Below are 24,031 nucleotides of genomic sequence, written 5' to 3'. Positions count from 1 at the left end.
GAGCCTAAACCCTGATCCTGATCCCTGAGCTGAGCCTAAACCCTGACCCTGAGCTGAGCCCAAATCCTGACCCTGATCCCTGGGCTGAGCCCAAATCCTGATCATGGTGCGCACGTTCCCGGGGCACACGGCTGCAACACAGGGGAGCCCAGGCAGGAGAGCCCAGCTAAACTGACCCTGAGCTGAGCCTAAACCCTGAGCTGAGCCTAAACTCCTGAGCTGAGCCCAAATCCTGACCCTGATCCCTGAGCTGAGCCCAAATCCTGATCATGGTGCGCACGTTCCCGGGGCGCACGGCTGCAACACAGGGGAGCCCAGGCAGGAGAAACCAGCTAAACTGACCCTGAGCTGAGCCTAAACCCTGATCCTGATCCTGAGCTGAGCCTAAACTCCTGGGCTGAGCCCAAATCCTGATCATGGTGCGCACGTTCCCGGGGCGCACGGCTGCAACACAGGGGAGCCCAGGCAGGAGAAACCAGCTAAACCCTGACCCTGAGCTGAGCCTAAACCCTGAGCTGAGCCTAAACTCCTGAGCTGAGCCCAAATCCTGACCCTGATCCCTGAGCTGAGCCCAAATCCTGATCATAGTGCACACGTTCCCGGGGCGCACGGCTGCAACACAGGGGAGCCCAGGCAGCACAAACCAGCTAAACTGACCCTGAGCTGAGCCTAAACCCTGATCCTGAGCTGAGCCTAAACCCTGAGCTGAGCCTAAACCCTGACCCTGATCCTGAGCTGAGCCTAAACCCTGACCCTGATCCTGAGCTGAGCCCAAATCCTGACCCTGAGCTGAGCCTAAACCCTGATCCTGATCTTGAGCTGAGCCTAAACCCTGATCCTGACCCTGAGCTGAGCCTAAACTCCTGATCCTGAGCTGAGCCTAAACCCTGATCCTGAGTTGAGCCTAAACCCTGACCCTGAGCTGAGCCTGAACTCCTGATCCCTGATCCTGAGCTGAGCCCAAATCCTGATCCTGAGCTGAGCCTAAACCCTGACTCTGAGCTGAGCCTAAACCCTGATCCTGAGCTGAGCCTAAACCCTGACTCTGAGCTGAGCCCAAATCCTGATCCTGAGCTGAGCCTAAACCCTGATCCCGAGCTGAGCCCAAATACTTATCCCTGATCCTGAGCTGAGCCCAAATCCTCATCCCTGACCCTGAGCTGAGCCTAAACTCCTGCCCTGATCCCTGAGCTGAGCCCAGACTCCTGATCAAATCCCCAAATTCCTGTTCAAATCCCCAAATTCCAGCTCAAATCCCCAAATTCCTGCACAAATTTCAGCTCAAATCCCCAAATTCCTGCTCAGATTCCCAAATTCCTGTTCAAATTCCCAAATTTCAGCTCAAATCCTAGAATTCCCAGCCTGAATCCCAAAATTCCAGCTCAGATCTCAAAATTCTCAGCTCAAATTTCCCACCAAATCCCATCCTTAATCCTATATCCCAAAATTTCCAGGAATTCCATTGGGAAAGGGAAAAAAAACCCCAAAAAAACCAAAAACCAAAACCAAAAAAAAAAAAAAAAAAAAAACCAAACCCAAAGAGAACAGAACCCCAAAACCAAACAGGAATTAAAAAATAAAAAGACAGAAAAATGAAGGAAAAGCAACAAAAATTTGGGAATTTTTACCTTCCACAGGGGACAGGGGAACATGAAATGCTGGAAAACAAAGAGGAGATGTCAAAATTCCCAAAATTAAAAAAAAAAAAAAAAAAAAAGGGAATTTGGGAATGGTGATGGGATGAGAATGGAAAAAAAAATGGGAATGATGTTGGGACTGGGGGAATTCCAGGGGAAATTTGGGAAAGTTTTGGGAATTCCAGGAAAATTTTTGGGAATTGGAGGAATTACAAGAAAATTTCAGAAATCCCAGGGAATTTCTGGAGAATTCTAGAGGAATTCCAAGGGAATTTTGGGGAAATCCAGGGAAATTTTGGATAATTCCATGGGAATTTCTGGGGAATCCCCATCCTTGGGATTGGATTTTTTGGAGATCTTTGGGATTTTTTTTTTCCCCATTCTAGGATTTCCCAACTCCCCAAATTCCATCAGGATCCCCCGAAATTCCCTGGAAATTCCCTTAAAAATCCTCCAAAAATTCCCTTTAAAACCCTAAAAAAATTCCTGTAAAATCCCCCCAAAAATTCCCTTTAAAACCCCAAAAAACCTTGTAAAATCTGGGAAAAATCCCAGGAAATTGCTGTAAAATTCTAGGGAAATCCCTGGGAATTCCCAGAAACTGTCAGGGATGGTCCCAGGGCTGGAAAGTTTGGGAATTTCTGGGAATTTCTGGGAATTCTGTGGCACTCACTGCTCTGGGAGGAGCTCCGGGGTTTCCCGATGTATTTCAGGATCGGGTTCTGCCTCTGCTCCTTCTCCTTCTTGGAGCTGCTGCTCTGTTGGGAAAAACATCCTGGAATCCCTCAGAATTCCTGGAATTCCCCATCCCAAATCCCAAAATCCCAGCCCAAATCCCAAATTTCCATCCTAAATCCCAAATTTCCATCCTAAATCCCAAAATCCCATCACAAATCCCAAATTTCCATCCTAAATCCCAAAATCCCATCACAAATCCCAAATTTCCATCCTAAATCCCAAAATCCCAACCCAAATCCCAAAATCCCATCCTAAATCCCAAAATCCCAGCCCAAATCCCAAAATCCCATCACAAATCCCAAAATCCCAGCCCAAATCCCAAGTTTCCCATCCTAAATCCCAAATTTCCCAACCCAAATCCCAAAATCCCATCCTAAATCCCAAAATCCCAGCCCAAATCCCAAATTTCCCATCCTAAATCCCAAATTTCCTTCCCAAATCCAAAATCCCAGCCCAAATCCCAAATTTCCATCCTAAATCCCAAAATCCCATCACAAATCCCAAATTTCCCATCCCAAATCCCAAATTTCCCATCCCAAATCCCAAATTTCCATCCCAAATCCCAAATTTCCATCCCAAATCCCAAATTTCCTTCCCAAATCCCAAATTTCCTTCCAAAATCCCAAAATCCCAGCCCAAATCCCAAATTTCCATCCCAATCCCAAAATCCCATCACAAATCCCAAATTTCCCATCCCAAATCCCAAAAACCCATCCCAAATCCCAAAATCCCATCACAAATCCCAAATTTCCATCCTAAATCCCAAATTTCCATCCTAAATCCCAAAATCCCAGCCCAAATCCCAAATTTCCATCCTAAATGCCAAAATCCCAGCCCAAATCCCAAAATCCCAGCCCAAATCCCAAATTTCCATCCCAAATCCCAAAATCCCATCACAAATCCCAAAATCCCATCACAAATCCCAAAATCCCATCCTAAATCCCAAAATCCCAGCCCAAATCCCAAATTTCCATCCCAAATCCCCAAATCCCATCCTAAATCCCAAATTTCCTTTCCAAATCCCAAAATCCCAGCTCAAATCCCAAATTTCCATCCCAAATCCCAAATCCCAAAATCCCATCCCAAATCCCAAATCTCCATCCCAAATTCCAAATTTCCATCCCAAATCCTGCATTTCCCATCCCAAATTTCCATCCTAAATCCCAAAATCCCATCCCAAATCCTGAATTCTCAAATTCCAAATTTCTAATCCAAAGTCTTGAATACCTTATCAAATTTTCAAATTTAGATCAAAATTCCTAAAATTTGGACCAAAACTTCCAGAATTTGGAAATTTCCAAAATTCTGAGAATTTGCGTGAAAAAAAATGGAATTTAGTCCAAAAATAATGAAACTTGGGGAGAAGAAAAACATGGAATTTGGGTCCAAACAATTGTGGAATTTAGTTCAAAATTCCCAAGATTTGGGTCAAAATTCCCAGAATTTGGATCAAAAATAGAATTTGGGTTAAAAATTGTGGAATTTAGGTGTAAATTCCCAGGATTTGGGTCCAAAATTCCCAGGATTTGGGTGTGAAAGCCCCAGGTTGGATTCCCAGGATCTGCTCCTGGAGTTTTCCCATGGAATTCCTGGAATTCCTGGGGAATTCCCACCTTTTTGGCCTTGGGGAAGAAGGGCAGCCACTTGTCCTTATCTGGGATTTTCTCAGAGGCTCCTCCAGGATTCCGAAATTCCCGAAATTCCCGAAATTCCCGGAATTCCCGGGGCCGGATCCCGGCGTGGGCAAGGAAGGTGCTGAGGGCAAAGGCCATGGGAGAGCTGGGGAAGAGAAAATTCCAGAGGTTGGGATTGTCAGAATTCCCAAAATTCCCAAAATTCCAGAGGCTGGGATTGCCAGAATTCCCAAATTCCAGAGGTCGGGATTGTCAGAATTCCCAAAATTCCAGAGGCTGGGATTGCCAGAATTCCCAAATTCCAGAGGTTGGGATTGTCAGAATTCCCAAAATTCCAGAGGCTGGGATTGCCAGAATTCCCAAATTCCAGAGGTCGGGATTGCCAGAATTCCCAAAATTCCCAAAATTCCAGAGGGGGGATCGCCACAATTCCCAAAATTCCCAAAATTCCAGAGGTTGGGATTGCCACAATTCCCAAAATTCCAGAGGTTGGGATTGCCAGAATTCCCAAATTCCAGAGGTTGGGATTGCCAGAATTCCCAAAATTCCAGAGGCTGGGATTGCCAGAATTCCCAAATTCCAGAGGTTGGGATTGCCAGAATTCCCAAATTCCCAAAATTCCAGAGGCTGGGATTGCCAGAATTCCCAAATTCCAGAGGTTGGGATTGCCAGAATTCCCAAAATTCCCAAAATTCCAGAGGCTGGGATTGCCAGAATTCCCAAATTCCAGAGGTTGGGATTGCCAGAATTCCCAAAATTCCAGAGGCTGGGATTGCCACAATTCCCAAATTCCAGAGGTTGGGATTGCCAGAATTCCCAAAATTCCCAGAATTCCAGAGGGGGGATCGCCACAATTCCCAAAATTCCCAAAATTCCAGCGGCTGGGATTGCCACAATTCCCAAATTCCAGAGGTTGGGATTGTCAGAATTCCCAAAATTCCCAAAATTCCAGAGGCTGGGATTGCCACAATTCCCAAATTCCAGAGGTTGGGATTGTCAGAATTCCCAAAATTCCAGAGGCTGGGATTGTCAGAATTCCCAAATTCCAGAGGTTGGGATTGCCAGAATTCCCAAATTCCAGAGGTTGGGAATGTCAGAATTCCCAAAATTCCAGAGGCTGGGATTGCCACAATTCCCAAATTCCAGAGGTTGGGATTGTCAGAATTCCCAAAATTCCCAGAATTTCCAGAATTCCAAAGGCTGGGCTTGCCACAATTCCCAGAATTCCCAAAATTCCTGGGATTCTGAGGGGCCTGGAATTCCAGAGGGAGGGAAAAATGGGAAAAGATGGAAAATTGGGAAGAAGATTCCACAGGGAAAATTGGGAATGTCAGGGAAGGGAAAAGGGGGGAAAGAGGGAAAATTTGGAATGAGAGGGAAAAGATTCCAGAGGGAAAATTTGGGATTGGCAATCCTGGATTGCCAGAATTCCCAGAATTCCCAATTTTCCCCTGGCTCTGCTCACCTTCGCTCCTCCTCGTACTTGGACCTGCAGGAAAAGGAATTCCTTGCATTCCTCCTTTCCCAATCCCAAATTCCCAAATCCCAAATTCCCATTGGGAATTCCCAAAGCCCCAATCCCTCACGGGATGTCCCCGAGGTGTCCCAAACCCCAAATCCCAAATCCCCAAACCCCAAATCCCAAATTCCCATTGGGATTCCCCAATCCCACTCACAGGATGTCCCCCAGCTGTCCCAGCTGTCCCCAGCTCTCACAGGATGTCCCCCAGCTGTCCCCAGCTGTCCCCAAACCCTCACAGGATGTCCCCCAGCTGTCCCCCAGCTGTCCCCTGCTGTCCCCAGCTCTCACAGGATGTCCCCCAGCTGTCCCAGCTGTCTCTCTGCCAGTGCTCTCTCCCTGTCCTGGCTCTCCCGTGGGTCCCTCTGGCAGTTCCCCAGCTGTCCCCAGCTGTCCCCAAACCCTCACAGGTGTCCCCAAACCCTCACAGGATGTCCCCCAGCTGTCCCCCAGCTGTCCCCAGCTGTCCCCAGCCCTCACAGGATGTCCCCCAGCTGTCCCAGCTGTCTCTCTGCCAGCGCTCTCTCCCTGTCCCGGCTCTCCCGTGGGTCCCTCTGGCAGTTCCCCAGCTGTCCCCAAACCCTCACAGGATGTCCCCCAGCTGTCCCCCAGCTGTCCCCAGCTGTCCCCAGCTCTCACAGGATGTCCCCCAGCTGTCCCCCAGCTGTCCCCAGCTCTCACAGGATGTCCCCCAGCTGTCCCAGCTGTCTCTCTGCCAGCGCTCTCTCCCTGTCCCGGCTCTCCCGTGGGTCCCTCTGGCAGTTCCCCAGCTGTCCCCAAACCCTCACAGGATGTCCCCCAGCTGTCCCCAAACCCTCACAGGATGTCCCCCAGCTGTCCCCAGCTGTCCCCAGCCCTCACAGGATGTCCCCCAGCTGTCCCAGCTGTCCCCAGCTCTCACAGGATGTCCCCCAGCTGTCCCCCAGCTGTCCCCCAGCTGTCCCCAGCTGTCCCCAGCTCTCACAGGATGTCCCCCAGCTGTCCCAGCTGTCCCCAGCCCTCACAGGATGTCCCCCAGCTGTCCCAGCTGTCTCTCTGCCAGCGCTCTCTCCCTGTCCCGGCTCTCCCGTGGGTCCCTCTGGCAGTTCTCCAGCTCCAGCTCCTGCAGCTCGTTCTCCCCGTACAGGCTGCCCAGCCCCAGCGTGCGCTTCGTCCTGCCACGGGAAAAGGGGGAAAAATGGGAAAAAAGGGATTGGGAATGAGCAGAATTCCCAAAATCCCAAAATTCTGCATTTCCCCGCTCGGTTCTGTTAAAAAAAACGGGATCGGAAAAGGTGGAAATTCCTTGAATTTGGGATTTTTCACTTTGTCTTGAAGAATGGAAAATGGGAAAAATGGGGTTGGGAATGGTCAGAATTCCTAAAATTCCTAAAATTTGGGATTTTCCACTTTGTCTTGAAGAATGGAAAATGGGAAAAATGGGGTTGGGAATGAGCAGAATTCCTAAAATTCCTAAAATTTGGGATTTTCCACTTTGTCTTGAAGAATGGAAAATGGGGAAAAAGTGGGATTGGGAATGAGCAGAATTCCTAAAATTTGGGATTTTCCACTTTGTCTTGAAGAATGGAAAATGGGAAAAATGGGGTTGGGAATGAGCAGAATTCCTAAAATTCCTAAAATTTGGGGTTTCCCACTTGGTGCTGGGGGAAAAAAATGGGATTGGAAAAGGCAGAAATTCCTCGAATTTGGGATTTTCCACTTTGTCCTGAGGATGGGAAAATGGGAAAAATGGGGTTGGGAATGAGCAGAATTCCTAAAATTCCTAAAATTTGGGATTTTCCACTTGGTCTTGAAGAATGAAAAATGGGGAAAAAGTGGGATTGGGAATGAGCAGAATTCCTAAAATTCATAAAATTTGGGATTTTTCTGTTTAGTTCTGGGGGAAAAACAGGATTAGAAAGGGCAGAAATTCCTTAAAAGTGGGATTTTCCACTTTGCTGTGGGGATAGTGAAAAATGGGACTGGGAATGAGCAGAATTCCCGAAATTCCCAAATTTGAGGTTTTTCTGCTTGGTTTTGGGGGAAAAGCAAAAAAAAAACCCAAGATTGGAAAAGCCAGAAATTCCTCAAATTTGGGATTTTTCCTCTTAGTTCTGGGGACAGGAAAATGGGAAAAGTGGGAAAAGGGGAAAAATGGGATTGAGAATGAACAGAATTCCCAAAATTTGGGATCTTTCTACTTGGTACCGGTGGAAAAATGGGATTAGGAATGCTCAAAATTCCCAAAATTTGGGATTTTTTCCAGATTCTGCCAGGAAAACCCACCCAAGCAGGGGTGGGGATGTGCCAGAATTCCCAGAATTTGGGTTTTTTTGGGTTTTCCCACCTGTAGTCCTGGAGCTGCTCGTGGATGTCGGGCAGGACGAGCTCCTGCGCCTCCTGCAGCGCCGCCCGCGCCTCCTCCCCGTTCCGCAGCCGCAGATCTGGGAAAAAACGGAAAATTTGGGAAAATTTGGGATTTTGGGAATGCTCTTCTTGCTCCAGAGCTCATTCCTAGTTTTCTGGGAATCCAGGGAAAGTTTGGGAATGGCAATTCCTGAGGGGGATTCCTGGAATTTGGAACTCACCGATCTCTGTCAGGAGATGCTCCGGTAACTTCACGCGGAGAGGCTGGAAAAGAGGGAAAATCCATCCCAAAATGATCCCAAAATCCATCCCAAAATTATCCCAAAATGATCCCCAAATCCCAGCAAATCCATCCCAAAATGATCCCAAAATCCCAGAAAATCCTTCCCAAAATTATCCCAAAATTATCCCCAAATCCCAGAAAATCCATTCCAAAATCATCCCAAAATCCCAGCAAATCCATCCCAAAATTATTCCAAAATCCATCCCAAAATGATCCCAAAATCCCAGCAAATCCATCCCAAAATGATCCCCAAATCCCAGAAAATCCATCCCAAAATTATCCCAAAATTATCCCCAAATCCCAGAAAATCCATTCCAAAATCATCCCAAAATCCCAGCAAATCCATCCCAAAATTATTCCAAAATCCATCCCAAAATGATCCCAAAATCCCAGCAAATCCATCCCAAAATGATCCCCAAATCCCAGAAAATCCATCCCAAAATTATCCCAAAATGATCCCAAAATCCCAGAAAATCCATCCCAAAATGATCCCAAAATCCCAGCAAATCCACCCCAAAATTATCCCAAAATCCATCCCAAAATCCTTCCAAAATCCCAGAAAATCCATCCCAAAATCCTCCCAAAACTACCTCCAAATCCCAACAAATCCATCCCAAAATTCTTTCAAAATCCTAGAAAATCCATCCCAACATCCATCTGAAAATCCTGGAAAATCCATCTCAAAATCCACCCCAAAATCCTGGGAATTCCTCCCCAAATCCATCCCAAAATCCTGGAAAATGCATCCCAAAATCCACTCCAAAATCCTGGGAATTCCTCCCCAAACCCATCCCAAAATCCTGGAAAATGCATCCCAAAATCCTTTCAAAATCCTAGAAAATCCATCCCAAAATTATCCCAAAATCTTAAAAAATCCCAGAAAATCCATCCCAACATGCATCTGAAAATCCTGCAAAATCCAAATCAAAATCCACCCCAAAATCCTGGGAATTCCTCCCAAAATCCATCCCAAAATCCTGGAAAACCCATCCCAAAATACCTTCAAATCCTCCCCAAAATCCCTTCAAATCCACCCCAAAATCCCAGAAATTTTCCCGCAAATCCCCAAAAATCCGCCCAAAATCCTCGAAAATCCTTCCCAAACCCCAGAAAATCCCAGAAATTTCCCCCAGAAAATCCCAGAAATTTCCCCCCAAACCCCAGAAAATCCCAGAAATTTCCCCCAGAAAATCCCAGAAATTTCCCCCCAAACCCCAGAAAATCCCAGAAATTTCCCCTCAAATCCCAGAAAATCCCAGAAATTTCCCCTCAAAGCCCAGAAAATCCCAGAAACTTCCCCCCAAACCCCAGAAAATCCCAGAAATTTCCCCTCAAATCCCAGAAAATCCCAGAAACTTCCCCCCAAACCCCAGAAAACCCCAGAAATTTCCCCCCAAACCCCAGAAAATCCCAGAAATTTCCCCTCAAATCCCAGAAAAATCCCAGCAATTTCCCCTCAAACCCCAGAAAATCCCAGCAATTTCCCCCCAAACCCCAGAAAATCCCAGCAATTTCCCCCCAAACCCCAGAAAATCCCAGCAATTTCCCCCCAAACCCCAGAAAATCCCAGAAATTTCCCCCCAAACCCCAGAAAATCCCAGAAATTTCCCCCCAAACCCCATGAAATCCCAGAAATTTCCCCCCAAACCCCAGAAAATCCCAGAAACTTCCCCCCAAACCCCAGAAAATCCCAGCAATTTCCCCCCAAACCCCATGAAATCCCAGCAATTTCCCCCCAAACCCCAGAAAATCCCAGAAATTTCCCCTCAAACCCCAGAAAATCCCAGAAATTTCCCCCCAAACCCCATGAAATCCCAGAAATTTCCCCCCAAACCCCAGAAAATCCCAGAAACTTCCCCCCAAACCCCAGAAAATCCCTGAGATTTCCCCCCAAACCCCACGAAATCCCCCCAGAATTCCCAGATTTGCCCCTCACCGCGCCCCTGTCCAGGAAGATGCCCCAGATGTCCCTGGCCAGAGCTCGGGATTCCTTGGGGCTGCTGAGCTGGCAGCAAACCTCAGAGCACAGGTGGAACAGCTGCAAAAAGATGGGAATGGGATGGAATTCCTGGAAAAACCCTGCAGTAACCCAGGAATGTTCATGGGATTCATGGCTTGGGAATGGGGATGCCAAAAGGAGAAATTCTGGGAATTTTGGAGGAGAATTCTTGGGATTCTGCTCCATTCGTGATTTGGGTAAAGTTGGGATCACAAGGGAGGAAATTCCAGGATTCAGGAATTCTGCTCCATCCATGATCTGGGAAGTGCTAAAAGTTGGGAATGGGTAAAACACAGGAAATTCTGGGAATTTTGAATTCTTCTTCATCCTAATCCCTGGGAGGTGCCAAAAATTGGGAGTGTGATCCCAAGGGAGGAAATTCCAGGAATTCTGAGGAAAAACTGGGAATTCTATCTGGACCTTTGGGAATGGGATCCATGGGGTTGGAAATCCTGGAATTCATTCCCAGGAATGTTCCTGGAATTTCTGGGAGGTGACAGGGCTTGGGAATGGGATCCCAAGAGGGAATTTTAAAGAAATTCTGGGACCATGTTCTAGAAGGTGCCAAAAGTCAGGAATGGGATCAGAAAATCTCAGGATTTGAAGGAAATTCTGGGAATTCTGCTGAATCTACACTCTGGGAGGTGCTAAAGGTTGGGAATGGGATGTGAATTTTTGGGAATTCCTTACCAGAGGAGTGGGGTCAGCCTGGGACAGCAGGAACCTGAGGAACACGGCCAGGTGAGCAGGACGGGACTTGAGCCTGCCCAGGTCCTGGAACACGGAATCACTCTGGGAACAGAAACAGCAGGAAAAGGATTTGGGGTTTGGGATGGCTTCATCCCCAAAAAAATAACAACATTCCCAAAAAAAACCAGCCCAGGGAATCATGGAATGCTTTGGGATAGGAAAGAAAAATACCTAAATTCCTGTTTTTTACAGAATTGTCAAATTCCCTTTTTTTTCCTGAAATTCCTATTTTTCCCTGGATTCCCAAATTCCCATCTTTCCAACAGTTCCCAAGTTCTCATTTCTCCCTGGAATTCCTGTTTTCCCAGAATTCCCAAATTCCTCTTTTTTTCCCAAATTCTCATTTCCACCCAGAATTCCCAAATTCCCATTTCCCCCCGCAAAATTCCCATTTTTCCCAGAATTCCCAAATTCCCATTCTTTCCCCAAATTCCCAGAATTCCCATTTTCCCCCAAATTCCCATTTCCCCCCAGAATTCCCAAATCCCATTTTCCCCCAAATTCCCATTTCCCCCCCAAATTCCCATTTTTCCCAGAATTCCCAAATTCCCAGAATTCCCAAATTCCCATTTCCCCCCAGAATTCCCAAATTCCCGTTTTCCCCCCCAAATTCCCATTTCCCCTCAAAATTCCCATTTTTCCCAGAATTCCTAAAGTCCCAGAATTCCCAAATTCCCATTCTTTCCCCAAATTCCCAGAATTCCCATTTTCCCCCAAATTCCCATTTCCCCCCAGAATTCCCAAATTCCCGTTTCCCCCCCCAAATTCCCATTTCCCCCCAAAATTCTCATTTTTCCCAGAATTCCCAAATTCCCATTTTTTCCCCAAATTCCCAGAATTCCCAAATCCCATTTTCCCCCAAATTCCCATTTCCCCCCAAAATTCCCATTTTTCCTGGAATTCCCAAATTCCCAGAATTCCCAAATTCCCATTCTTTCCCCAAATTCCCAGAATTCCCATTTTCCCCCAAATTCCCATTTCCCCCCAAAATTCCCATTTTTCCCAGAATTCCCAAATTCCCATTCTTTCCCCAAATTCCCATTTCCCCCCAAAATTCCCATTTTTCCCAGAATTCCCAAATTCCCATTCTTTCCCCAAATTCCCAGAATTCCCAAATCCCATTTTCCCCCAAATTCCCATTTCCCCCCAAAATTCCCATTTTTCCTGGAATTCCCAAATTCCTGTTTCCCCCCAAATTCCCATTTCCCCCCAGAATTCCCAAATCCCATTTTTCCCCCAAATTCCCATTTTTCCCCCCAAATTCCCACTTTCCCCTCAGAATTCCCAAATTTCCCCGAATTCCCAATTTCCCGGAATTCCCAAATTCTCACAACTCCCCAATTCCCTTTTTTCCCCTGGAATTCCCAAATTCCTGTTTCCCCCCAAAATTCCCATTTCCTCCAGAATTCCCAAATTCTCATTTTTCCCCCAAATTCCCATTTTCCCCCCCAAATTCCCACTTTCCCCTCAGAATTCCCAAATTTCCCCGAATTCCCAATTTCCCATTTTCCCGGAATTCCCAAATTCTCACAACTCCCCAATTCCCTTTTTTCCCCTGGAATTCCCAAATTCCTGTTTCCCCCCAGAATTCCCAAATTCCCATTTTTTCCCCAAATTCCCATTTTTTCCCCAAATTCCCATTTTTTCCCATTTTCCCCACCTCATTGCTGGCATATCCAGGCTCACAATCCTCCTCCGGCCCGATGATTTGGGGTCTCCCTGTTCCCTATCCAAAAAAAAATAAAATTTGGGATCAAATTCCAGGAATGACTCGTGGGGGATTCCTGGATTTTTTCCCCAAAATTTTCTGGAATTTCCCAGGATTTTCCTGGTTTTCCAGCCCCACCTGCTCCGTGGGGAAGCGCCGCAGGACGGGGGAGCCCCGGGGGCTGCCGGGCTCAGAAAATCCCAAATTCCGTGTTTGGGATCCCTAAAAAGGGAATTTTGGGCATCAGGAATTTTTGGGATTTCCCAGAGGGAAATTCCAGACAGGGAATCCTCCAAATTTTTGGGGGATTTTTAGGGAAGTTTTTCCAACTCTCCTGGAATTTTCACCCTTTTCTCAATTTTTTTTCTGGAATTTTCTCTGTTTTTTCCCAAAATTTTCACCTCATCCTTTTCCTGATTTTTTTTTTTTCTGGAATTTTCCACCTTCTATTCCCAGAATTTTCTTCCTCTTTCCCAGGAATTTCTCCTCCTTTTTTTCCAAATTTTCCTGGGAATTTTCACCCCCTTTTCCCTGGAATTTTTCCTGGAATTTTCCCTCCCTTTCCGTAGATTTTTCCCAAAGTTTTCTTGCATTTTTCCCACCCTTTTCCCAAATTTTTCCTGCCCTTTTCCTGAGTATTTCCTGGATTTTCCCCAAATTTTCCCTGCCCTTTTCCTAAATTTCTCCCAAATCTTTCCTGGACTTTTTCAGAATTTTCCCCGAATTCTTCCAGATTTTTCCACAAATTTTTCCTGATTTTTCCCCAGTTTTTTTCTGGACTTTCCTGGAATTTTTCCCAGATTTCCCCCCTCACCTCTGTGGATTCCAGCCCTGCTTCCCCATCCTGGGAATCCATGGAAAAGCTCCCTGGCAGCTGCGGGGACCCCGATAACGTCGGGAGGCTCCGGAAAACTTCACCTTCCACAGCCCTGAACCCCAAATCCTGGGAAAGGGAAAAGGGGGATCAGGGACAGCTGGGAATGGGGGAAATGCCAGGAAATGCAGGTTTGGGATCATGGAAAAACTGGGAAATTCCAGGAATTCCCAAGGCAGGAGTGTGGAATGATCCCAGAAAATGCAGATTTGGGGCTGTGGAAAATCTGGGAATGGGAGAATTTCAGGAATTCCCAGTGTCGGAATTCCCACTAAATGAAGATCTGGAATGGCAGGAAAAACAGGAATGAGGGAATTCAGGGAATGAAGATTCAGGATCATGGAAAGCCCGTGAAGGGCTCAGGAATGATTCCAGAAAATGCAGATGTGGGGCTGTGGAAAACCTGGGAATGGGGGAATTTCAGGAACTCAGTCAGGAATTCCCAGAAAATGCAGATCAGGGGTTGTGGAAAATCTGGGAATGGGGGAATTTCAGGAATTCCCAGTGCAGAGAATTCCCTGGAAATGCAGATTTGGGGCTGTGGAAAATCTGGGAATGGGAGAATTTCAGGAATTCCCAGTGTGGGAATTCCAAGGTAATGAAAATTCAGAATAATGGAAAACCTAGGAATGGGGGAATTCCTTGAACTCAGTTAAAGAATTCCCAGAAAATGAAGATTTGGGATTATGGAGAATTCCTGGAATTCCCAAGGCAGGAATGGAAAATTTCCAGTGAGGGAATTCCCAGTAAATGAAGATCTGGAATGGCAGGAAAAACAGGAATGAGGGAATTCAGGGAATGAAGATTCAGGATCATGGAAAGCCCGTGAAGGGCTCAGGAATGATCCCAGAAAATGCAAATTTGGGGCTGTGGAAAATCTGGGAATGGGGGAATTTCAGGAACTCAATCAGGAATTCCCAGAAAATGCAGATCAGGGGTTGTGGAAAATCTGGGAATGGGAGAATTCCAGGAATTCCCAGTGTGGGAATTCCCTGGAAATGCAGATTTGGGGTTGTGGAAAATCTGGGAATGGGGGAATTTCAGGAACTCAATCAGGAATTCCCAGAAAATGCAGATTTGGGGCTGTGGGAAATCTGGGAATGGGGGAATTTCAGGAATTCCCAGTGCAGAGAATTCCCTGGAAATGCAGATTTGGGGCTGTGGAAAATCTGGGAATGGGAGAATTCCAGGAATTCCCAGTGCAGAGAATTCCCTGGAAATGCAGATTTGGGGCTGTGGAAAATCTGGGAATGGGAGAATTCCAGGAATTCCCAGTGCAGGAATTCCAAGGTAATGAAAATTCAGAATAATGGAAAACCTGGGAATGGGGGAATTTCAGGAACTCAGTTAGGAATTCCCAGAAAATGCAGATCTGGGGCTGTGTAAAATCTGGGAATGGGAGAATTTCAGGAATTCCCAGTGCAGAGAATTCCCTGGAAATGCAGATTTGGGGCTGTGGAAAACCTGGGAATGGGAGAATTCCAGGAATTCCCAGTGTGGGAATTCCAAGGTAATGAAAATTCAGAATAATGGAAAACCTGGGAATGGGGGAATTCCTGGAACTCAGTTAAAGAATTCCCAGAAAATGAAGATTTGGGATTATGGAGAATTCCTGGAATTCCCAAGGCAGGAATGGGAGAATTTCCAGTGAGGGAATTCCCAGTAAATGAAGATCTGGAATGGCAGGAAAAACAGGAATGAGGGAATTCAGGGAATGAAGATTCAGGATCATGGAAAGCCCGTGAAGGACTCAGGAATGATCCCAGAAAATGCAGATTTGGGGCTGTGTAAAATCTGGGAATGGGGGAATTTCAGGAATTCCCAGTGTGGGAATTCCCTGGAAATGCAGATTTGGGGCTGTGGAAAATCTGGGAATGGGAGAATTTCAGGAATTCCCAGTGTGGGAATTCCAAGGTAATGAAAATTCAGAATAATGGAAAACCTGGGAATGGGGGAATTCCTGGAACTCAGTTAAAGAATTCCCAGAAAATGAAGATTTGGGATTATGGAGAATTCCTGGAATTCCCAAGGCAGGAATGGAAAATTTCCAGTGAGGGAATTCCCAGTAAATGAAGATCTGGAATGGCAGGAAAAACAGGAATGGGGGAATTTCAGGAAATGAAGATTCAGGATCATGGAAAGCCCGTGAAGGGCTCAGGAATGATCCCAGAAAATGCAGATTTGGGGCTGTGGGAAATCTGGGAATGGGGGAATTTCAGGAATTCCCAGTGCAGAGAATTCCCTGGAAATGCAGATTTGGGGCTGTGGAAAATCTGGGAATGGGAGAATTCCAGGAATTCCCAGTGCAGAGAATTCCCTGGAAATGCAGATTTGGGGCTGTGGAAAATCTGGGAATGGGAGAATTTCAGGAATTCCCAGTGTGGGAATTCCAAGGTAATGAAAATTCAGAATAATGGAAAACCTGGGAATGGGGGAATTCCTGGAACTCAGTTAAAGAATTCCCAGAAAATGAAGATTTGGGATTATGGAGAATTCCTGGAATTCCCAAGGCAGGAATGGAAAATTTCCAGTGAGGGAATTCCCAGTAAATGAAGATCTGGAATGGCAGGAAAAACAGGAATGAGGGAATTCAGGGAATGAAGATTCAGGATCATGGAAAGCCCGTGAAGGGCTCAGGAATGATCCCAGAAAATGCAGATTTGGGGCTGTGGAAAATCTGGGAATGGGGGAATTTCAGGAATTCCCAGTGCAGAGAATTCTCTGGAAATGCAGATTTGGGGCTGTGGAAAACCTGGGAATGGGGGAATTCCAGGTACTCAGTTAGGAATTCCCAGAAAATGCAGATCTGGGGCTGTGGAAAATCTGGGAATGGGGGAATTTCAGGAATTCCCAGTGCAGAGAATTCCCTGGAAATGCAGATCTGGGATGGCAGAAAAAGCAGAAATGGGGGAATTTCAGGAATTCAGTTAGAACTCCCAGAAAATGCAGATCAGGGGTTGTGGAAAATCTGGGAATGGGAGAATTCCAGGAATTCCCAGTGAGGGAATTCCCAGTAAATGAAGATCTGGGATGGCAGGAAAAACAGGAATGAGGGAATTCAGGAAATGAAGATTCAGGATCATGGAAAGCCCGTGAAGGGCTCAGGAATGATCCCAGGAACTCTCAGGAAATGCAGGTGTGTGTCTGTGGTAAATGCAGGAATTGCCAGTGCAGAGCTCCCAGGTGTGTGTCTGTGGTAAATGCAGGAATTGCCAGTGCAGAGCTCCCAGGTGTGTGTCTGTGGGAAATGCAGGAATTGCCAGTGCAGAGCTCCCAGGTGTGTGTCTGTGGTAAATGCAGGAATTCCCAGTGCACAGAGCTCCCAGGTGTGTGTCTGTGGTAAATGCAGGAATTCCCAGTGCACAGCTCCCAGGTGTGTGTCTGTGGGAAATGCAGGAATTCCCAGTGCAGAGCTCCCAGGTGTGTGTCTGTGGTAAATGCAGGAATTGCCAGTGCAGAGCTCCCAGGTGTGTGTCTGTGGTAAATGCAGGAATTGCCAGTGCAGAGCTCCCAGGTGTGTGTCTGTGGTAAATGCAGGAATTCCCAGAGCAGAGCTCCCAGGTGTGTGTCTGTGGTAAATGCAGGAATTGCCAGTGCACAGCTCCCAGGTGTGTGTCTGTGGGAAGCAGAGCAGTGCTGCAGGGGGTCAGGGTGGTGCCCATCCCTGCCCACCGTGGCCCCCCGGGACTCCTGCAGCACTTTGAGCTGCAGCTGGCCCAGGCGGCGCCGCGCTCCCTCCAGCTGCTCCTCCAGCGCCGCGCCCGGCTTCCGCTGCAGCAGCTCCTGGAATCGCTGCAACGACAGCGCAGGGTCACAGCCATCCCAGAATATTCCCCAATCCCAAAAACCCAGCCCGGCAATGCCAGGGATTCAGGGATGGGGGTGCAAGGGGTTTATTGGGATTTTTTGGGAATTTTTCTGTGATTTTTGGGGGTTTTTCTGCGGTTTTCTCAAGTCTTTCTGGAATTTTTCCATGTTTTTATTAAGATTTTTAGAGGTTTTTTAAGGATTTTTCTGGAACTTTTTTGTGGGATTTTTTGCTGGGAATGCAGAATTCCCGTTGAGAGACATCCCAGAATATTCCCTAATCCCAAAAACCCAGCCCGGCAATGCCAGGGATTCAGGGATGGGGGTACAAGGGTTTTATTGGCATTTTTGGGGGATTTTTTCCAGGTTTTTCTGAGGTTTTCACAAGTCTTTCTGGAATTTTTCCATGTTTTTATTGGGATTTTTAGACGGTTTTTTAGGATTTTTCTGGAACTTTTTTGTGGGATTTTTTGCTGGGAATGCAGAATTCCCGGTGAGAGCCATCCCAGAATATTCCCCAATCCCAAAAACCCAGCCTGGCAATGCCAGGGATTCAGGGATGGGGGTGCAAGGGTTTTATTGGCATTTTTGGGGGATTTTTTCCAGGTTTTTCTGAGGTTTTCACAAGTCTTTCTGGAATGTTTCCATGTTTTTGTTAAGATTTTTAGACGGTTTTTTAGGATTTTTCTGGAACTTTTTTGTGGGATTTTTTGCTGGGAATGCAGAATTCCCAGTGAGAGCCATCCCAGAATATTCCTCAATCCCAAAAACCCAGCCCGGCAATGCCAGGGATTCAGGGAAGGGGTTGGACGGGTTTTATTGGGATTTTTTGGGAATTTTTCTGTGATTTTTGGGGGTTTTTCTGCGGTTTTCACAGGTCTTTCTGGAATTTTTCCATGTTTTTATTGGGATTTTTAGACGGTTTTTTAGGATTTTTCTGGAACTTTTTTTTGTGGGATTTTTTGCTGGGAATGCAGAATTCCCGTTGAGAGACATCCCAGAATATTCCCCAATCCCAAAAATCCCAGCCCAGCAATGCCAGGGATTCAGGGAAGGGGGTGCAAGGGGTTTATTGGCATTTTTGGGGATTTTTTGGGGATTTTTGGGGGTTTTTCTGCGGTTTTTCACAGGTCTTTCTGGAATTTTTCCATGTTTTAATGGGATTTTTAGACGGTTTTTTTAGGATTTTTCTGGAACTTTTTTGTGGGATTTTTTGCTGGGAATGCAGAATTCCCGGTGAGAGCCATCCCAGAATATTCCCTAATCCCAAAATCCCAGCCCAGCAATGCCAGGGATTCAGGGAAGGGGGTGCAAGGGGTTTATTGGCATTTTTGGGGATTTTTTGGGGATTTTTGGGGGTTTTTCTGCGGTTTTTCACAGGTCTTTCTGGAATTTTTCCATGTTTTTATTAAGATTTTTAGAGGTTTTTTAAGGATTTTTCTGGAACTTTTTTGTGGGATTTTTTGCTGGGAATGCAGAATTCCCGTTGAGAGACATCCCAGAATATTCCCTAATCCCAAAAACCCAGCCTGGCAATGCCAGGGATTCAGGGATGAGGCTAAAGGGAATTTTCTGGGATTTACCCAGAATTTTTGGTGCTTTTCTTCAGGTTTTTCTAGGATTTTCCCAAGGTTTTTATTGGGATTTTTAGGGTTTTTCTGGGATTTTTTGGGTTTTTTTCTTTTTTTTTTTTTCCCCTCTGGGATTTTTCAAGGTTTTTCTGGGATTTCATTGGACTTTTTAGGGATTATTCTGGGATTTTTCCTTGAAACCCTGGGAAAGGAGAATTCCCAATGAGAATCAGCCCTGAAAATCCCAAAAAATCCCAGCCTGGCAATGCCAAAGATTCAGGAATAAAGTGGCAAGAAGAGAAGAAGGGGAAGAAAGCGGGGGAAAAAATTGGGAACTGAGGGAGGGAAAGAGGAAAAAGAGGGGGAAAAAAGGTGGGAAAAAAATAGGAAAAAAGTGGGAAAATGTGGGAAAAAGTGGGAAAAAGTGGGAAAAATGGGGGAAAAGCAGGAATGAGGGTGGGTACCTGGAGCTCAGCCTCCTCCTGGCGCAGCATGTTGCGCAGGATCTGCGCCGCGTGTTTCTGCACCTCGGGGTCCTGCAGGGGTGGGAATGGGGATAATGGGAATAATGGGAATAATGGGAATGGGGATAATGGGGATAATGGGGATAATGGGGATAATGGGAATGGGGATAATGGGGATAATGGGGATAATGGGGATAATGGGGATAATGGGGATAATGGGAATGGGGATAATGGGATAATGGGGATAATGGGAATGGGGATAATGGGGATAATGGGAATAATGGGAATGGGGATAATGGGGATAATGGGAAAAATGGGAATAATGGGAAAAATGGGAATAATGGGGATAATGGGAATATTGGGGATAATGGGAATGGGGATAATCGGGATAATGTGAATGGAGATAATGGGGATAATGGGGAAAATGGGGATAATGGGAATAATGGGAATAATGGGGAAAATGGGGATGGGGATAATGGGGAAAATGGGAATAGTGGGTATAATGGGAATGGGATTGGGATGGAAAATGGGAATAATGGGAACAATGGGGATAATTGGAATAATGGGAATGGGAATAATGGGAATAATGGGAATAGTGGGAATAGTGGGTATAATGGGAATGGGATTGGGATGGGAAAATGGGAACAATGGGAACAATGGGGATAATTGGAATAATGGGAATGGGAATAATGGGAATGGGAAGGGGAATGAGAGTGGGAATAATGGGAATAATGGGTATAACGGGAATAACAGGAATGGGAATGAGGGGGGAATTTGGGATCCCCCTGATGGAATTTTGGGATCTCCTGATGGAATTCTGTGATTCCCCTCTGGAATGTGGTCTCCCCTGTGGGATCCTGGCTCACCTGGAGGGGCCTGGGCTCGGTGATGCGCTGGAGGGGCCCCTGGGGACAGGCTGAGGGCTCCGGCTGCGACCCCGACACCCCCACGGGGCCAGGGGGGGACCCCAGCAGGGTCAGGGCCACGTAGGCACCAGCTGGGGAAAACAAATGGGAATGTCAGGAGAAACTGCAGGGAAAACATGGGAATGTCAGGAGAAACTGCAGGGAAAACATGGGAATGTCAGGAGAAACTGCAGGGAAAACATGGGAATGTCAGGAGAAACTGCAGGGAAAACATGGGAATGTCAGGAGAAACTGCAGGGAAAACAAATGGGAATGTCAGGAGAAACTGCAGGGAAAACATGGGAATGTCAGGAGAAACTGCAGGGAAAACAAATGGGAATGTCAGGAGAAACTGCAGGGAAAAAATGGGAATGTCAGGAGAAACTGCAGGGAAAAAAATGGGAATGTCAGGAGAAACTGCAGGGAAAACATGGGAATGTCAGGAGAAACTGCAGGGAAAACATGGGAATGTCAGGAGAAACTGCAGGGAAAACATGGAATGTCAGGAGAAACAGCAGGGAAAACATGGGAATGTCAGGAGAAACTGCAGGGAAAACATGGGAATGTCAGGAGAAACTGCAGGGAAAACAAATGGGAATGTCAGGAGAAACTGCAGGGAAAACAAATGGGAATGTCAGGAGAAACTGCAGGGAAAACATGGGAATGTCAGGAGAAACTGCAGGGAAAAAAATGGGAATGTCAGGAGAAACTGCAGGGAAAAAAAGGGAATGTCAGGAGAAACTGCAGGGAAAAAATGGGAATGTCAGGAGAAACTGCAGGGAAAACATGGGAATGTCAGGAGAAACTGCAGGGAAAACATGGGAATGTCAGGAGAAACTGCAGGGAAAACATGGGAATGTCAGGAGAAACTGCAGGGAAAAAAATGGGAATGTCAGGAGAAACTGCAGGGAAAACAAATGGGAATGTCAGGAGAAACTGCAGGGAAAACATGGGAATGTCAGGAAAACATGGGAATGTCAGGAGAAACTGCAGGGAAAATCGGGATAAAGGGAATGTGAGGAGGATTCACAGGGGAAAAATCACATTGAAAAATTCCAGGAAAAAAATCCCAGAAGAAATCAGAGTGAGAAGGATTATGCTGGAAAATTTTGGGATAAAGGGTGAGCAGGATTCCCTAAAAAACAAAATAAAAATCGGGAAAAGGGAGTGAGAAACATTTCCAGGAGAAATTTCCAGGAAAAAAATTTACAAGAAAAAATTTCCAGGAAAGTTTCTAAGAGAAATGGGAGTGAGAAGGATTTCCTGGAAAAATCTGGGGTAAGAGGTGAATGGGATTACCAAAAATAAAATTTGGGAAAAGGGAGTGAGAAGGATTTCCAGGAGAAACTTCTAGGAAAATGATGGGAAAAAGGTTTCCAGAAAATATTTGGGGTAAGGGGAGTAATGAAGATTTCCAGGAAAATCTTGGGGAAAGAGGTGAGAAAAACTTCCAGGAAAAATATTTCAAGAAAAAAATCCCAGGGAAAATTTCCAGGAAAAATGGGAAAACGATTCCCTGGAAAAATCTGGGATAAGGAATATGAGGGATTTCCTGGAAAAAAATGGGAAAAAGGGGTGGAAACACTTCCACCTGAAATTCCACCTTTTCCCATGGAATGGGAAGAGAATTCCCAGGAATTCCAGCCCTGCACTCACACTTGATCAACTTCACCACTTCCAGGTGGGAGCTGTTGGTCACCATCGTCCCGTTAACCTAAAAAACAGCAAAAGCAGCTGGAAAAATTGAATTTTCTGGGGAATTTTGGGAAGGAGGATTTGGGAATGCTGACCTTGACAATCCGGTCGCCCTCCTGCACCCCGGCCCTCATGGCAGCCCCACCTGGATACAGGGAAAAGTCAGGAAAAAAAAATCCCAAATTTCCTCTGGAATATTCCACAGGGATTTTTCTATTCCCTCAACCCCATCCCATCCAATCCCAGTGCTCCAAAATTGGCATAATTTCCTCATTCTTCACACATTTTCCCCACATTTCTCCAATGTTTTCCTCATTTTTGCTGATTTTTTTCCTTTTCCCCCCATTTCCTGCATTTTCTCTATTTTCCTGATATTTTTTTGCCTTTTGCCCCATTTCCCCCACAGTTATCCATTTTCTCAGTTTTCCCATTTCCCACATATTTCCCCATTTCCTCACAATTCCCCCGTTTTCTCTATTTTCCCTCCACTTCCTGCTCATTTTCTCCCTTTTCCACCCATTTTCTCCCTCATTTTCTCTCCCATTTTCCCGCCATTTCCCCCTCATGTTCCTGCCATTTTCCTCCCATTTTCTCCCTCATTTTCTCCCCCATTTTCCTGCCATCTCCCCCCCTTGTTTTCCCACCATTTCCCCCTCACATTCCCGCCATTTTCTCCCTCATGTTCCCCCCATTTTCTACCCCTTCTTCCCATCACTTCCCCCCTCATGTTCCCGCCATTTTCCTTCCTCATGTCCCTGCCATTTTCTCCCTCATGTTCCCATCATTTTCTCCCTCATTTTCTCTCCAATTTTCCCCCTCATGTTCCCACCATTTTCCCCCCTCATGTTCCCACCATTTTCTCCCTCATGTTCCCACCATTTTCTTCCTCATGCTCCCGCCATTTTCCTTCCTCATGTTCCCGCCATTTCCCTCCTCATGTTCCCGCCATTTCCCCCCTCATGTTCCCACCATTTTCTCTCCCTTTTTCCCACCATTTCCCTCCTCATGTTCCCACCATTTCCCCCCTCATGTTCCCACCATTTCCCCCCTCATGTTCCCGCCATTTCCCCCCTCATGTTCCCGCCATTTCCCCCCTCATGTTCCCACCATTTTCTCTCCCTTTTTCCCACCATTTCCCCCTAATTTTCCCACCATTTCCCCCCTCATGTTCCCGCCATTTTCTCTCCCTTTTTCCCACCATTTCGCCCCTCATGTTCCCACCACTTTCTCCCCATTTTTCTCCATCTCCTGCCCATTTCCTGCCCTAGGCTGAGGCTGGGGATGGCTGAGGGGACCCGACCCCTGCCCCATGTCCCCACCTGGCCGCACGGACTGCACCAGCACCACGCGGTCGCCGCTGACGGTGAAGCCGAAGCCATGCTGGTCCCGCTGGATGATGACACAGCGCTGCACCAGCCCTGAGGCAGGGACAGGGACAGACAGACAGACAGACAGACACAAGGACAGGAGGGAATGAGGCTCCAGAGTCCAGGTTTGGCTCAGGGGAGCCCCCTGGATTCAGGGGCTGCAAGGCCTCGTGGTCATTGTCCACCCTTCACCACCCATGAGTTTGTGCTCATCAGCAGCCCTTGACCACCAGGTTTAGTGGCCACTTATGACCTTGTGGCCATTGTCCATCCTTCACCACCATGTCCATGATCTCGTGGTCATTGCCCACCCTTGACCACCAGATCCTGGTGGCCACTCAGGAACTCGTGGTCATTGTTCATTCTTGACCACCAGGTCCACAATCTTGGGGTCACTGTCCAGCCTTGACCACCAGATCTTGGTGGCCATCCCTGACCTTGTGGCCATTCTCCACCCTTACCACCAGGTCTAGTGGCCACCCATGACCTCGTGGTCATTTGACCACCAGGTTCATGACCTCTTGGTCATTTGTCCACCCTTGACCACCAGGTTTATAACCTCTTGGTCATTGTCCAGATCTGGTGGTCACCCCTGACTCTGGACTCCCCACCCCTGAATTCCCCTTTGTGAGAGCTCAAATCCCCAAATCCCAACATTCCAAGGGGAGAGAAGATCCAGAAGGCCACCCCTGACCCTGAGTGACCCCTGAATGACCCTGAGTGACCCTGAGTGA

At 46.7% G+C, this 24,031-nt stretch overlaps 1 protein-coding gene across 1 annotated transcript in view; it reads right to left on the bottom strand.

The window, feature by feature from the left end:
• Positions 1-24,031, bottom strand: part of LOC306813949 (rho guanine nucleotide exchange factor 11-like) — a 62,112-nt gene that overhangs the window by 32,194 nt on the left and 5,887 nt on the right. The window contains exons 3-20 of the mRNA XM_079329631.1: positions 23,250-23,348; positions 22,026-22,075; positions 21,892-21,949; positions 20,197-20,327; positions 19,331-19,402; positions 17,161-17,280; positions 13,429-13,557; positions 12,753-12,836; positions 12,567-12,632; positions 10,847-10,948; positions 10,094-10,195; positions 8,096-8,138; positions 7,855-7,951; positions 6,533-6,682; positions 5,475-5,498; positions 3,989-4,154; positions 2,311-2,395; positions 1,629-1,658 (exon numbers count right to left, since the gene is read on the bottom strand). Of these exons, the coding sequence (XP_079185757.1) occupies positions 1,629-1,658; positions 2,311-2,395; positions 3,989-4,154; positions 5,475-5,498; positions 6,533-6,682; positions 7,855-7,951; positions 8,096-8,138; positions 10,094-10,195; positions 10,847-10,948; positions 12,567-12,632; positions 12,753-12,836; positions 13,429-13,557; positions 17,161-17,280; positions 19,331-19,402; positions 20,197-20,327; positions 21,892-21,949; positions 22,026-22,075; positions 23,250-23,348 (1,608 nt within the window). The remainder of the gene's footprint in view (positions 1-1,628; positions 1,659-2,310; positions 2,396-3,988; positions 4,155-5,474; positions 5,499-6,532; positions 6,683-7,854; positions 7,952-8,095; positions 8,139-10,093; positions 10,196-10,846; positions 10,949-12,566; positions 12,633-12,752; positions 12,837-13,428; positions 13,558-17,160; positions 17,281-19,330; positions 19,403-20,196; positions 20,328-21,891; positions 21,950-22,025; positions 22,076-23,249; positions 23,349-24,031) is intronic.

Source organism: Erithacus rubecula (assembly GCF_903797595.1).
Source record: "Erithacus rubecula genome assembly, contig: SUPER_33_unloc_1, whole genome shotgun sequence".
NCBI classification, from domain to species: Eukaryota; Metazoa; Chordata; class Aves; order Passeriformes; family Muscicapidae; genus Erithacus; species Erithacus rubecula.
The sequence above is the reverse complement of the archived record's forward strand: the minus strand, read 5'-3'. Positions and strand labels throughout refer to the sequence as shown.